Source organism: Leuciscus leuciscus (genome assembly GCF_965113295.1).
Source record: "Leuciscus leuciscus genome assembly, chromosome: 3".
Taxonomy (NCBI): domain Eukaryota; kingdom Metazoa; phylum Chordata; class Actinopteri; order Cypriniformes; family Leuciscidae; genus Leuciscus; species Leuciscus leuciscus.
In genome coordinates this window covers 36,015,644-36,032,272 of record NC_138727.1, presented here as the reverse complement: position 1 = coordinate 36,032,272, position 16,629 = coordinate 36,015,644, and the positions used below count along the sequence as shown (strand labels likewise).

The 16,629-nt window shown below is 37.4% G+C and overlaps 2 protein-coding genes across 2 annotated transcripts in view; both read left to right on the top strand.

Moving 5' to 3' along the window:
• The window catches only part of sorcs3a (sortilin related VPS10 domain containing receptor 3a), a 153,161-nt gene that overhangs the window by 48,060 nt on the left and 88,472 nt on the right, over positions 1–16,629 (top strand). Inside the window, exons 3-5 of the mRNA XM_082163362.1 lie at positions 10,464–10,537; positions 11,619–11,683; positions 13,284–13,402. Coding sequence (XP_082019488.1) covers positions 10,464–10,537; positions 11,619–11,683; positions 13,284–13,402 — 258 coding nt within the window. The remainder of the gene's footprint in view (positions 1–10,463; positions 10,538–11,618; positions 11,684–13,283; positions 13,403–16,629) is intronic.
• The window catches only part of LOC309494152 (uncharacterized protein), a 336,845-nt gene that overhangs the window by 288,711 nt on the left and 31,505 nt on the right, over positions 1–16,629 (top strand). The window lies entirely within an intron of this gene.

The window sequence follows — 16,629 nt, the reverse complement described above, 5'->3', positions numbered from 1 at the left end:
AAAAAAAAACCCAGAAGACATGTTATATTGCACCCCATAAACACAATCATGCAAAGAAAAAAAGCAGTAAACCACCCCTTTAAGAACAAAATTCAGTAAATTCTCAAATTCAAAGTAAGTAAGTAAGTAAGTAAGTAATCTTTATTTATATAGCACCTTTCACAGACAAGGGCCACAAAGTGCTTCACAACACAGTTTAAATCAAAAAAAAAAAAAAAAAAAAAAAAAAAAAACATGCAATGAAAACAACACCGAAATCATAACATGGGTAGCATGGGTAGCACTGTCGCCTTACAGTTAGAAGGTCCCCGGTTCCAGTCCCGGCTGAGCCAGGAGTCATTTCTGTGTGGAGTTTGCATGTTCTCCCTGTGTCCACGTGGGTTTTTCTTCCGGGTGCTCCGGTTTCCCCACAATCCAAACCATGCAGTATAGTTAAACTGGAGATGCTAAATTGTCCGTAGGTGTGCATTCGTGTGTGAGAGAGTCCCAAACCATGTCATGGGGAGTATTGGGGGAATACCTGGCAACCTACCCCCAAAAAATAATTGTTAAGAAAATTCATGGTCAGTCACTCACGTGTGGCAAGAGATGGCCATAGACGGGGGCACTGTTTTCACAGAATTGTAAATGTAACGCAAATTTTTGTTCTTTTACATTTATTCATTTTAAGCATTTAGTAATTTATTATGTAATAAACACTTTAAGTGGGCTATTTAAAAAGTGTTAGGACTATTTATATGTTAAATTATGTTCAGATTGTGATTGTCATATTGTGTGTGCGCGTGTGTCCGCAGCGCAAGTCCACCGTCAGTGTCTGTGTAAGGTAGGCACTAGGCAGTTGTTGTGTTCATTTCTATGTCTTGTCGCTGTGCAGGCTTTTTTATTGTATATGACAGTGTAAACAGCCCAATAACCCTTTTATTTAAAGGCTTAATTTATGTCCCATAGACCGGTCCGTTTCATTACGATTGAAAGCATTAGCCTATCTATAATGTCAAAAATGTGATGTGCAGTCAAGTCCGGGTGTATGTATGCTGTTTAAATGAGTGTTCTCACCAATACGCTTGTTGTGATTCGGTGAGTTTTGACAAGTTTTATAGACTTGATATTGTTCCCCCGTTCCTGGCCATAGAATCAGTCCAATACTGCTGAAATGCTCAATGAGAGAGAGAATCTATGGGTTTACAAACATCTGTAGGCTACACACACACACACACACACACACACACACACAGACAGACACACACACACACACACACACACACACACACACACACACACACACACACACACACACACACACACACACACACACACACACACACACACACACACACACACACACACACACACACACACACACAATGCTATATATATACTCTAAATGACCAGCACCTTTGAATTTTGCCAAGCTAGCTATTGTTTTTGGGATTAATCAAACTGAGTCCCTTGAAAATCGCACATGAGCAAGCTAAATGTGTCCTCCTGTCGCTAATTTGAGTCATAAATTGGGCAAATCGTGCCATCTGCCTTGCTAGCTTAAACATTTTGTGCTTGACAGATCATTTAAACACTGTAGAGATCTCTAAGATTCTGAACGCCTAACTTCTTGAGACCAAGCTGTCAACGCTGAAATTCACTGATGGCATCATAACATTGATTTATTCTTATACTATGTAGCAAATTAGCTATTTGAACTATTAATAATCAATAATAACTGTTTATAATTGATTATGAATATTTGGATCAGTTAATATAATTAACTTAATGTCGTAAATTAATATTACAATCAATTAACCTGTTTGTCCCGTGAACACTCAGGATTAATTGTTTATTAACTCTAAGAAATGTACATTTCCGGGGCATGGGAAATGTCTTTCTTAATTTACAGTACTACTAAGAGCAAGTAGTCAAGATCTATATGATTAGTTAATCCAGATATGAGCTTGAGACACAGACAACTTTACCTGTGACATGAACAAGATTTTATTAACTAGTCTAAACACTTAAACTACTCTATCATACACACACATACATGCATACAGTTTACCAAGGGAAAGAGAGCTGAAGCAGAATACAGGAAAGCAAGAAGTTATAGCATTGTTTGAAATTCAGCAGATCAACAGCCTTGAGCAAACCATCAGTTTAGTTCTAACACCCCCTTCTTTAAAAGGGGTATGGATACTTAATGTATCAAATATTGAGACAAAGTTTGATACTTGCATGTCTCGCCCATTTGAATTAAACTGTCCTGATGCAATCTGTTGAGGCTCCTGTTGATCTTTGCTGATGTGGTCTTGATGAGAGAGAACCAGTGGTAGTCAGGGTATCTTTGGTGAATGGAAAGACAAGGCCGCAGCCTGGCACAAACTTGGAGGGTCCTTAGAAACTTCTAGTTCAGCATCATCTTCACGTCAGCATTTCAGAAAAGAGTACGAGAGAGAGCTGATCTTGTGATCAGTGATTTTTAAAGCGTGAAGATGTCACACCCTCTGGAGGTGTGTGAGCCAATGAGAAGATTTCCCTTTGGAGGGAGATTTTACTTTACGACCCATTGTTCAAGCAGGCCTTTGAACATGTAATTTGATTGGATGTTTAACACAAGAATCTTTAAGATGCTTATAATACTAATGCGTCACAAAGTTAGCAAAATGTTATGTAAATTAACAAATCGGGGACGAAGATTGGAGTTTATAGAGACCAAACATGCCACACATATGATTTTGGTTAACCATAATATGCAAAGTCTGAAACATTAACCCAATAGAGTTTACAAGAATACAAAAGCCAAACCACATAAAAGGAAAATCAAGAGGTGGGAAAATTAGATACATGTTTACACATTTCTCAAGTGGTTATATATAGAATATATAGGATTAACAGGGTTTATTTCTCCTTCTCAGTGAGAATTAAGTGAGAGTCACAGCTCTCTGGAATTTTCTTTTTGGGTCGTAAACTCTTATCAGTCTCAGTGTGTCCTGTAACAAGACACCGCGTTCTGCCAGTGTGTTTGCTTCATTTAGGATGTTAGTTTTTGGGGGAAGTTTCACAGGCCTTTGTTGGGAGAGTGAGTTTGCTGGATTATTCATTAAAAAAATGAATAATTTGTGTGTGTATGATTGGTCCAGACGCTACAACTACGAACGTGTTAGTAGTATCCATTAACACATCTTACCAGTCATACATTGTTTGCCTCCTCTTTTTTTTTTCTTTATTACTTCACAGAGGCTGTCAGCACACACAAAATTAGGCGTGTGATGATACAATTATTTCACCAGATGATACACGATATTGGGTTCACGAGACGAGATGATATTTTAACACAATTTTTAAGAAATATTCAATGATGCAGTTTGTGACTAGAAAAAAATCGTGTGAAAGTCACAAAGTGCAAAACAATGCAGGTGCATTTTGAAATGTTTTAAAGGAACATGCCGATTTTTACCGTATACATACTGGGAACTAAATTCTCAGTAGGTGAAGCACTTCTACTTCTGTGGAGTGATTTACTCCAACTCTGAGCGAACTCTCTGCTCCTCACCACGGGGCTTCTCAGGTGCTGCGAGCAAATCACTCCGCCCAAGTAGCAGTGCTTCGCCTTCTGAGAATATTGTTCCTACGGTTAGAAGATGGCTGTGTCTCATGTGACTTTGTTATTTGTACACGCTGTGACTATACAAATCACAACATGTAAATAGGAAAATATTGGTGTTATTTCATCACTTATTAGGAGCAGTATGCCAGCTGGAGCTGTTTACCTCCAGTCTTTGTGCTAAGCTAGGCTAGCGGTGGGTGTGTCAGACAGAGTTACGGTACGCACGGAGATGAAAAGGGTATGTATGGACTTATCTAACTCTGGGGGATACGGCGAATAGTCCCAAAAAGTCGGCGTGTTCCTTTAACTAATCTAGTGCTGTCGCTAATGATTATTTCGATAATCGATCAGACAATTAATCGAGTAATCAGATAATTTTTGTGGTTATAGAAGTGAACAACAGGCTTTAAAATGACTTAAATACATATAATAACAACGAGGCAATAATTATTGGTTCAAAGGCAAGTTATGAACAACTCTGTTAAAATACATAATGTAATATACATAATATAGTCTAATCAACGTAAGTACAGTATGCCAGCAGAGGGTGCCAAAAGCCTGGTGATGCAAACTCGGAGCGAGGGTTTAAAAGTTTTATTTTGAAATGGGGATGAACAACAATTCACAAATTTGGAAACATATTGTATTCTCCTCTGTTGGCGGAGGTTACTAAATGATTTACATTATAAATCTGGTAAAATGGTGCACATTGCGTTCCCAGAGAACGTTATAAGCTACCCAAACTCATAGCATATGCAGAGATGGAGTTTGTAAACCGAGCTGCTGTGCCGCACATGCAAATGAAAACAGCGCAACACTTCGATATGCAGCATAAAGCGTATCAGACGTAATATGCATTCCCAAATGCACGTTATTGGGAACCCAAACAAACAGCAAGGTTTTGCCACAAACTAAACTCCGTCATACTCCGAGACAAAATATCGTCACGTTTTAATATCGCTAGATCTCGTGGCACGAGATCTCGTCTCTCCCCTTGTAATTATAGTTATAATTCAAATCTAACAAATGTCATATGCCCAGATTAGTTAAAAAAAGTCACATAAATACCCACTCATCTTCATTTCTAGTCATCAGTTCTAGAGAGCTGTACAGTAGTATGTCCAAATTCGTAGTACTTATAAAACATTAGGCTAAAAGTATCCAATGACCTGCTACGTCTGGCGAGATCCTAAAGTGTGCGTTCAGTAGACACTTTACTATCCCATGAGGCCTCAGGATATAGTGCTATACATCCGAATTTCATTCTTACTACACACATTCATACTATATAGAACATGCTTTTTTTAACGACCCCAAAGTAGCCTAAGTTTGAAACCAAATAGTACCTAATATACAGTATGCAATTGTGGATGCAGCTTCTGCATTTTGAGCAGAATCCTTTTGCCCAGTGACTCATTTAAACATCTCTCTGATTGGCCATTGGGTTCATGCGCTCAACTGTGATTGGCTTATGTTCCGTGCACGTTGGAAATAGAAACCTTTGACACAGCGGTAATAGATCTAAATGGAATGCTGTATGTATCTACATGTTCATGAACGTGGCAAATCATGTACCCCTAATTTGAATATTGCAGGGAGAAAAATCTACATGAAGTGAGGAAAATGTAAATGCGCTGTGTTCTAATTGGGTGATGCTAAGTGTAAACTCCGCTAAGTATTTGTTTCTTCTGTAAGTTGACCTAATAGAAACAAAACCTAAACTCAGCGGTTGCGGTTATGTTTTGTCTGTAATTTCTTTTACAAACTACGGCCATTTGTTTCATGTGTCTCTAAAACATTCCCAGATGAATTGCTTTCTTATTCCATGCTATCAAATGCCGTTTCTTATTACCTGTCTTTGTCCTGGCATGGTTCATCCTCACCCTCCTCCTCCAAACCATGCCTGATATTCCCTGCTCTCTCCATCACAATTTAATGGAAATGATCCAAGTGTTCAGGGCGTTATGCAAATATGTGCTATAGATTTTCTTTTTCATTATAAGTACATTATTAAAATCAGCTCTCCTCTCCCTGTTCCCCTCACCTCCTATTAGAAGGCCCCAGAGTCTCCCTGTTGGCAGTCACTGACTGTCAGCAGTGGGTCCTTGCTGCAGCTAGTGATTTATTGATGTAAGTGGGAAGCTATGAAGCCGACTTTGTGACAGCTCCGAGCTTTTAAAATTGAGCATGTCATCCGGCTGATGAATGACTACAGGTTGAGCTCAGCCAGCGGCACAATATGTCAACGTCCACGCTTATGAGGGACCCAGTGGTCCATAGGCTCTTACACCGACAAGGGATATATACAAGTCGCCCCAATCCACCCTGTCCCCCGTATTTGGACAGATTGCGTTAAATGTGAAAGGCCCGGGACAATTTGAGATCTGATTAAGCACTGACTTGTTTTGAAAGGTCTAAAAATGTGACGAGGCACTGAAACTCTTGTTTGCAGGGACCCTGTGGGTCCTGAAAAGGTCTTGCATTCAGTTTGATCAAATTTAAGGTCATAAAAAGCCTCAAATACATGTTAAATGGTACAACAAAAGTCTTAATAATAATTTAAAGAGGTGTTAAATGGACAATTCTTGTTTTTTTTATAGAAAATTGCAGAAGTTATTATAAATGATTTATCCATGCACGTCATCTTTTAATTCATGTGCCCTTGTAATCTTTAATCAACATAACTTCCCCTCCCTCCTGCAACTCATCTCTTCTCATTTCTGATGATGTGTTTACTGGCGTGAGGGTACATTGTTTTACACATTTTCTCAGATATACTTCTCAATAGGGAAGAAAAGACTATCGCAACTTCAACTTAAATCAATTTTCCATGTCCACTTTATTTATTTGTTTAGCAATAATTTCCGGCTGACTGTACATTACATATGTAGTTTAAAATTAAAAGGTTAGTTCACCCCAAAATTTTAATTCTTTGATTAATTACCCTCATTACCCTCATGTCGTTCCAAACCCGAAAGACTTTCATTCATCTTCGAAACACAAATGAAGATCTTTTTGATGAAATCTGAGAGCTTTCTGTCCCTCCATTGACCGCCTATGCAACTACCACTTTCAAGCCCCAGAAAGATATCATTAAAGTATTCAATGTGAATACAGTGGTTTAACCTCAGTTTTATGAAGCAACGCACGTGCTTTGTTTGCATGAAAAAAACAAAACAAAACATAATTTATTGCTTTATATGCAAAATATTAATCTCCAATGTGCGTTCATGCAACAACGTCTGCTCTCGCGTCAACGCAACTCTCATGCATCGTGGTGCTCTCATCATGAACACGCATTAGAGATTAGCGTTTCGTAAATAAAGTGGTAAATTGTGTGTTTTTTACACAAACAAAGCACTTGCGTCGCTTCATAAAATTGAGGTTAAACCACTGGAGTCACATGGATTACTTTAATGATGTCTTTACTACCTTTCTGGGGCTTGAAAGTGGTAGTTGCGTAGGCTGTCAATGGAGGAACAGAAAGCTCTCAGATTTCATTCAAAAAGATCTTCATTTGTGTTCTGAAGATGAACGAAAGTCTTACGAGTTTGGAACAACATGAGGGTGAGTAATTTACTATATGTCATAATTGAAATTTTTGTGTGAACTAACTCATTTAAGAAAATTGTACGCTGTTTGGACACTTTGTGTCGTTGTCAATCCTTTGCATTAATGTGATGTAGTTACAATATACAACAACATTCATATACTTTTAAGTGTGATGTATAATTGTCTTTCGGGGTTCACTTTGTCTTCACATAAAATCTTAACAACATACTATCCCTCTAGTGTTATCATAGGCAGAGACAGCTTTGTTTTTTCTATCTTAAGAAACATTAGTTCCTATATCCTTTCCATGTTTTTATACTCTGTCTCCATTAGCCATCAATAATCATAAAGAATTGTGGTTGAAATAGGCCAGAGCTTGACTGGGTTGGTGCCTTCTCACTGTAGGACTAGAATAACAACGCTCTATTCCCGGCAGGGGGCCGATCAACAGTGGCATCAATCAGTGTAATAGGAACGCGCCAGGCTTTGCCATTAATTGTGCGGCTGGGCATGCAGAAACACAATTAGAGCAGTGGAAATTAGGCCATGTGTTTAGCAACTTGTAGGGGTCATGCTGGCACTCATGTGTCATGAAGCCAGCTGGTGGGATGTTTCGAGTCAGTAAGGTCTTTCTGCACTTCTTTGACAGTATGTTCAATATGTCTCACTTATATTTCTGGTAATGTATGGGAAAACATGACTCCATATGGGTCATAAGATCTGAGTCTGTTCTCCAACTTAGTAGCCTCAGATTTAATTGGTTAAGGTTATCGATTAATTGATCATTAATTTAGACAACGATTGATTGTGGGAATTTATGTAAACTGCAATCCTTTACTGTTAGCTAAGTCTTTACTGTACATTTTGAACATTGTGCATTTCTGGATTTGATGGGGCTTCAATGATATGGGTGAGTCTTCTCAGAAACAGTCTTTTCAGATCTCATCAAAAGCATCAGTCCTGTTATTGAGTGTTTGTGTGATGCTTCCAGCTCCTGTGAGTAAACAGCTTGTGGTGCAAACTCTCTTTGTTCTGTGTTAATGTAATGTTCAGTGACTTGTCAAGACGTACAATGCAATCTTCAGGCATTTTTTGACTCGTGTCTCTGTTTGTTTGATTATTTGAACAACTACATCAATGTTTCTGTAGAAATTAAGGAAGGATGACTACTCCACAACACACTTGCACTTGTATTTTGTCTTTTTTTGTGTGTGTTAGAAAAACAATCCCTAACCCAGGGTTTCTCTAACTTTTTGAACCCTATCAGAAGTTCATAGCTGTTCACGGACCCCATCTCGCTTTTTTGGTTCAACGCTTAAACACTTTATTCGAAATGTCTGTGGAGGAAATGAATAGGAAACCCAGACTGCAGAAAATGCTGCTTCTGTTGCATTCATATTGCTTGCGGTGCAATTTTTGTTCAAAATTCAGAAAGTTTCTGCGGTCCCCCTGGCTATTTGAGACAGACTCCCGTTTTGAGAAATGTTTGAGAAATGCTGTCCTAACGGCTCTAGAAAGAGAGATTGAAGGTATAGTCTGTTCTTTTCTGTGGACTGAGACGAATGTACAGACTAGAGCACATTGTGGAGCAGAAACTTCCAAATGAATTCCCTCCGGACTGGAGTGAACTCATCTCTTCCATTAAGATTCCCTTGAGATTCACCTCGCAGCTTCAAGTCCAAATAATTCCATTTAGACACATTATAATGTGTGTTCTGTTTCACGCGCTGCTAGCTCCAGGTAAAGTGCTGAGGCTCAAATGATCTGTGCTTTTAACTTCTGCCAGTTCTCTTCTCTTGTTCCTGTCTGTTGTGTGGCCAAATGTCTGTCACGTCCCAATATTTGAGCCATAATAACGAGTAACAGATTCAGAAGGAAAGTATTTTGCTAAATATCATTTGTCTGATATATTTCCTGAACACAATGGGGAAATGTATCGTCGTTGACTCTGACTAGCGGTACTAAAACGGATAATTTAGATACAGTCCAGTAGGAGACTGGCTAAAATTCTGTTAAAAATATAAAAGTGCTAATCAAACATATATACATGTGTGTATGTATATATATATATATATATATATATATATATATACACACACACAAGTTGGTTAGCACTTTTGTATATATTGTGTATATATATTATATTAGGTTAAATATTGTAAAATATTATTGCACTTTAAAACAGGGTTATTATCGTTTATTCAATCTAAAACTATTAAAAACATTTATGTTAATTGAAATAAAGCTGAAATAAAATATAAATATTAGTTGAAAGCTATTAGTTGAAAACTTGCCTTGGCAATAAACTGAAATAATTTTACTAATAATTAACTGGAAATAAATAAAAACCGAAACTAGCTAAAACTGAAATAAAAATAAATTATAATAATAATAATTTGTAATTTTTTAAAAATATTTTTGTTTTTGTTTTTTTACTGTCACATAAATAAAGTTATATTTTTAAATATTGTAAAATGTGTTATTTTAGATTGAATTTATTTAAATTGAGCCTAAATAGCAATACTTTTTGAACATATGAATAAAAAAAAAATAAAAAAAAATAGGAAAAATAAATATAAAAATAAAAGCTAATTCAAAATATTAATAAAACTATATAAGCTAAAATAAAAAATAAAATAACACATTTTACAATATTTTAAAATATAACTTTATTTATGTGACAGCAAAAAAACTAACAAAAATATTTTAAAAAATGTATAACTTACTAACCACAAAGTTTTGAAGGTATAATATATATTTAGCCTACAAATATTACATATTGTATTCTCTCTCAATAGATAGAGGGATGGATGGATAGATGGATAGATGGAAAAAGTTTTGAGTTATGAATGTTACAATGTATTTTCAAACTAAAACACAACTTTTTTTTTACATATCAAAAGATCAAGAAAAATGTGATCCTTATGATATGACCCACTTAACAATGTTTGTGTGCAGTAAATACAATTTCCATCTTCAACACCATTAAAATGGCATATATTTCCATACGATTGTGTGTTCAATTACCTAGAAAAGCTCATCCATAATGGTGCTCTCCTTAACCTATGACAACTGATTTAAGAACTGTGTTTTTTGCTCAATCCTTTAAAAAGTACCACACACAATGATTCAACTATGTAATGAAATACAAATCACAATGACGAATCAGTTATTCTGCAGAAAAGGTTCTTAAATGAGATGAAAAGAAACTGCCTTCAAATGGTTACATGGCTTTAACTTAACAGAGCGAATGATTGTAGATTTTAATGGGTGCCTATTTTTTTCTCTCTCTCTCTCTTTTCTCCTCTTTTTGCAGCTGTATAGCTCGTTTGACTTTGGCCGAAAGTGGCAGCTAGTTCATGAGCGAGTGACTCCGAACCGCTTCTACTGGTAGGTGATACTGTAACAATCACACCTCATCTCCATTTCTCACACGATGTCACTAACTTACACTTTTATGGGCGAACAAGAGGATTTTATAGAGTGCTGGTTGGCGCATTGATGAAATGTGGAAAGAGTTTGAGCAATTGAGAAGATGGATATGACTGAAAATTGTGTCCTTTTTTATTTTTTTTGCCCTATCTTATGCTTAGAAAAAGCACAGGCTGTTGTGCATGTCTCTGTGAGATGAAATCTGCACAGATGTTTGAGCTCTATAACCTTTATTGCACAACTCCTCTCTGTTCAATATCGGGGCAAAGAAGAGGAGAGAATAAGCATGACAGGCAAGATGGAAAGAAAATAGAGGCATAAAGATGGCTGAGGAGAGCAAAGGAGAAAGGAAGATTGTACTCCATACTGCATCTAGACTTTAAAGATGAAAACAATAGTTTTACACAAAAAGAAATGGACAGTACTTTAAAAAAAAAATTTTATGGGCTGCAAGGGAAAATTTAATAACATACATTTGCATTCTAAGTCGATGCCTTTTTTACCAAAGTGACAAAAAAAATTACAAATCACACAATATGTAGCTAAAATATATGTAAATCAGTGCGAAACACTAAATGATTTTTTAAACTGCTGGTGAGAAAGCAGAGCTTTAGAATAATTTTGTCTTCAATTTGTGCATGAGTCACAGGGAAAGAGTGGTCTCTAGTTCAGACTACCTGAGCTATAAAAGACACTGTCTAGTTAGGCTAGTGCAGTGCACTAGTATGGACTTGCAACAAACTCTCATGTTTCCAGCAGGTGTCATCATTCTAATTCCCATTATACTCTTTCACTGTCACAACCATGCACAAATATACACCTACAAATACATTGTTTTACACACACTTCTAGTTACTGCTGCAACATGTACCTTGATTACTTTTCCCATCATGTGGCATTTGGAGAAATAGCACCTCACAGCTCTTATGTCACTTTGCTGGCTGAAATGGACCTTCAGTAAGACATCAGTTATGGATTTTTTTTTCCCGTCTCTGTGATAAAACGTCTTTCTCCTCGCTCTGTTGTGTGTCTAATGCAGGTCAGTATCCGGTCTGGACAAGGAGTTAGATTTAGTGCACATGGAGGCCCACACTCCCGATGGCCGTGAGTTGCTTCTGTCTTTCTTTGTCTGTATTCTTCAGTTCTGTCCTGCAATCTAGTGCTGAGAATTTTAAATCATCCCAGTGACTCAGATCTTTAGATTTTTTTGAATGGTCATGGATTTAGCCATTGTCTATTCTATTCTATTCTATTCTATTCTATTCTATTCTATTCTATTCTATTCTATTCTATTCTATTCTATTCTAAGTGAGTTATTGTATAATACTCTCTAAAATACTACAAATTCATTCATCAAAGGGCTAAAAAAGAAAAAAAGTGATTATATTATATTATATTATTCAAGTGAAAACACGTCATTCAAAACATCACATTTTTCCCTTTTTTTGTCATTTTATCATTCACTAAACAGATTCATTTGAAAAAAAGAAGAATCTGTTTTCATTTAATTTCAAATTCCTTTTGTCTTGTTGTGTCTGGTTTTCAGTTCCTGTGGTTTAGTTCCTGTTTCCTGTGTTTCCATTGCTGTCTTGTTAATCTCCTTAGCAACCCTTGTTTGTTACCATGAGTACTAATCACCATCACCTTTCCTTCATTTAGTCCCTTGTTATCTTGTGTATTTAAACCCTCAGTCATCTTTTAATAATTATAATTATAATTCATTACATGTATATAGCGCTTTTCCGGGTACTCAAATCGCTTTACATAGAACGGGGAAATCTCCTCAACCACCACCAATGCTCAGCATCCACCTTTTGTTCATTATCTTGTGTTAAGGTTTCTTGTTGGTAAGTTTCTCTCTATGTTTCCTAGTGTTATTAAATGTGTTATCATCGTTCATCTGCGTCAAGCCTCATTTTTGGATTATCAGGTCAAGCCAGAGCGTGACACACTCATTCTATTAACACTGAAACATGTCCCAGAACTTTCATCAGCTATATTTTTTTGTTTCGTTCAGTGTCACTGTGAGTCTCATTCAGACTCAAAACGCTGGCTCACTCAGTAAAGGGATATATTCCTTCAGTCCATTCAAAGAAATGCTCCTTCACACTATGTACTATAAGGTTATTTCGAATTCTCTTTCTCCTGCATCTTCTCACTTTTACCTTCCTCTCACATCCCATTTACTGATCTGCGGTCCACTCCTCCTTCAAACCTGATGTTAGAGGAGGAAAAGAGATGAGACGAGAGCCCGTGAGCTTGGGGATCAATTCCGAAGCTGAGGATAAAGCCAGTCCTGCAGGCAGCTAGACAGGATTACCGTCATGATAAATACACCATCTGATAGCAGATTAATGCAGGACCCGGACTCTTTCTCTCTCTAGCTTTCTCTCATTGGTTAAAGGAATAGTTCACCCAAAAATGAAAAATATGTCATTGTTTACTCACCCTCATGGTGTTTTTTTCTTTCTTTTTTCTGTGGAGCATAAAAGGGAGAATTGAGTACAATAATATTTCATAGTAACCAAGCTTCCCAAAACCAAAATTCGGAGGGTGAGCAAATAACGACTTCCACTTGATGTTCTCTGAAGCTAAGATGACCTTAGAGATTCTAAGAAGCAGTCAGAGGTTATTAAACTCAATGCCCCCAGAATCAGAATCTAATTAACAGCTAAAATCCTTTTTCTGTCTCTCCTTACTACAGATTGTCAGTATGTGACATGCAGAGCTCAAGCCTGCTCTGAATCCAGCAAGACACATCCATTTTCTGGATATATTGAGACCAACTCACTCGTGGTTCAGGATGAATACGTTTTTGTTCAGGTAAGGACCAGAGATCGCCTTACTTTAACTTAGGCTTTGAGATAAGGACTTTCTCGAGCGACAGACGTGTTGGAATTTATTAGTTCATTCTCACTGAGGAATGCTCTGTCATTCCCGTTGCTCCTCATTTATAATGCACTAGTAGAACGGTGATCTTGTAACTAACAGTCTTGCAAAATCTCAATCTTTGCGACTTCACAGAGAAACTAACTGAACCAAAAACTTGATTGTGGAACACAGTGTGAAATATAGTGTTTCCCTTTCAGAATCACTTTGAAACAAGTGGCATTCAAAATTTGGTACATACTTAATGAAAATATCTAGCTATTACGAGGCGGATCACGTACGGTCCTCTGTCTTCACTCCCATGGCATCGCTACAAATTTGCATGAAGTTGAACTCTGCTCACCTTTGTCACATCGACAATGGTTCCTGCCACTCATATCGCCTCAAATCACCAAATCTCATTGAAAATGAATGACTTCTGCTTGCTTTGGGCTGCAGATCACTGTCAGTGTGAATGTACCTTAAAGAAATAGTTCACCCAAAAATGAACATTCTGCTATCATTTCCTCACCCTCATGACATTGCAAACCAAAAACTTTGTGAAGCTTCCTTACCATTCAGGCAAAGTTCGTATGCATACTTATCTATGTTCATGCTTGTTTGTGTCATTTTCAACTTCCCGGTGGATCAGAATAATAATCGTATACTCAAGGGAAAAAGTTAAATGTTAATGGCCTAAATTTCCAATTCCAATCCAGGACAGTTTTGGAATATATTAATTTCTGTCTGCATGCAAAACAATTGTCTTCGAAACAGTGCAAATGAGGGTGGGAACTATTTTAGGGCATCTACACTGAAAATGAATTTTTAAAAGTATATTAGTGTACAAACCCAATTCCAAAAGTTGGGACACTGTACAAATTGTGAGTAAAAAAGGAATGGAATAATTTACAAATCTCATAAACTTATATTTTATTCACAATAGAATATAGATAACATATCAAATGTTGAAAGTGAGACATTTTGAAATGTCGTGCCAAATATTGGCTCATTTTGGATTTCATGAGAGCTACACATTCCAAAAAAGTTGGGACAGGTAGCAATAAGAGGCCGGAAAAGTTAAATGTACATATAAGGAACAGCTGGAGGACCAATTTGCAACTTATTAGGTCAATTGACAACATGATTGGGTATAAAAAGAGCCTCTCAGAGTGGCAGTGTCTCTCAGAAGTCAAGATGGGCAGAGGATCACCAATTCTCCCAATGCTGCAGCGAAAAATAGTGGAGCAATATCAGAAAGGAGTTTCTCAGAGAAAAATTGCAAAGAGTTTGAAGTTATCATTATCTACAGTGCATAATATCATCCAAAGATTCAGAGAATCTGGAACAATCTCTGTGCGTAAGGGTCAAGGCCGGAAAACCATACTGGATGCCCGTGATCTTCGGGCCCTTAGACGGCACTGCATCACATACAGGAATGCTACTGTAATGGAAATCACAACATGGGCTCAGGAATACTTCCAGAAAACATTGTCGGTGAACACAATCCACCGTGCCATTCGCCGTTGCCGGCTAAAACTCTATAGGTCAAAAAAGAAGCCATATCTAAACAGGATCCAGAAGCGCAGGCGTTTTCTCTGGGCCAAGGCTCATTTAAAATGGACTGTGGCAAAGTGGAAAACTGTTCTGTGGTCAGACGAATCAAAATTTGAAGTTCTTTTTGGAAAACTGGGACGCCATGTCATCCGGACTAAAGAGGACAAGGACAACCCAAGTTGTTATCAGCGCTCAGTTCAGAAGCCTGCATCTCTGATGGTATGGGTTTGCATGAGTGCGTGTGGCATGGGGCAGCTTGCATATCTGGAAAGGCACCATCAATGCTGAAAGGTATATCCAAGTTCTAGAACAACATATGCTCCCATCCAGACGTCGTCTCTTTCAGGGAAGACCTTGCATTTTCCAACATGACAATGTCAGACCACATACTGCATCAATTACAATATCATGGCTGCGTAGAAGAAGGATCCGGGTACTGAAATGGCCAGCCTGCAGTCCAGATCTTTCACCCATAGAAAACGTTTGGCGCATCATAAAGAGGAAGATGCGACAAAGAAGACCTAAGACAGTTGAGCAACTAGAAGCCTGTATTAGACAAGAATGGGACAACATTCCTATTCCTAAACTTGAGCAACTTGTCTCCTCAGTCCCCAGACGTTTGCAGACTGTTATAAAAAGAAGAGGGGATGCCACACAGTGGTAAACATGGCCTTGTCCCAACTTTTTTTTAGATATGTTGATGCCACGAAATTTAAAATCAACTTATTTTTCCCTTAAAATGATACAATTTCACAGTTTAAACATTTGATATGTCATCTATGTTGTATTCCGAATAAAATATTGAAATTTGAAACTTCCACATCATTGCATTCTGTTTTTATTCACAATTTGTACAGTGTCCCAACTTTTTTTGGAATCGGGTTTGTATATTTTACAAGAAAAATGCTATTTTAGTCCTTCTATACTTCAAGGGCGTTTTCACACCTGGCTCGTTTTGAGCATTTGTTTCAGAACCTGGTGCGCTTTCTCTCTTAGTTTGGGCATATATGAACATGGGAATCCCGATTGGATCCGCACCAAAACAATTGCTCCGATATCACCCAAACTAGGTGGTCTCGTCCTGATTGAAAACGAACTCTGGGGCGGTTTGATTGAGGTGAGAAAGCAATCCAATCCAACGAACCAAGCGGTCTCATAATTAATAACAGCAGTGTCTGATTCTGTGAGTGAGCACATTAGTTATCGCAGTTGAAAACTAAACAGCGCCTCTTCATCTTAAAATGTTGAATAATTGCTTTTGTCTTGCGGTGCAATAATTCTGTCCCAACGGATCCTTGATTCCCACTCTAACTGCATTATACATGTTATATATATTTAAATATAATAAAAAATATATATAATTGATCAGTTAGAGCCGGTGTTTGCGAGTGTCTTGACAACTACAGATAAAGCCACAATAAGCTCGCGGACCAAACTTGTCAATCCATATTGCCATATTGAAGGATGACGCAGAGGAAACTCTGACCAATAAGAGGACATTTTTACTCACATGTGACTTGAATAAACACATTTTGGTGTGCTTTGAAACATTGTCTTGTGAAACTGAATTTAACCAAGACGAAAATGCAACATTGTAACAAATTAAGGGAAAAAACGGAAAACTT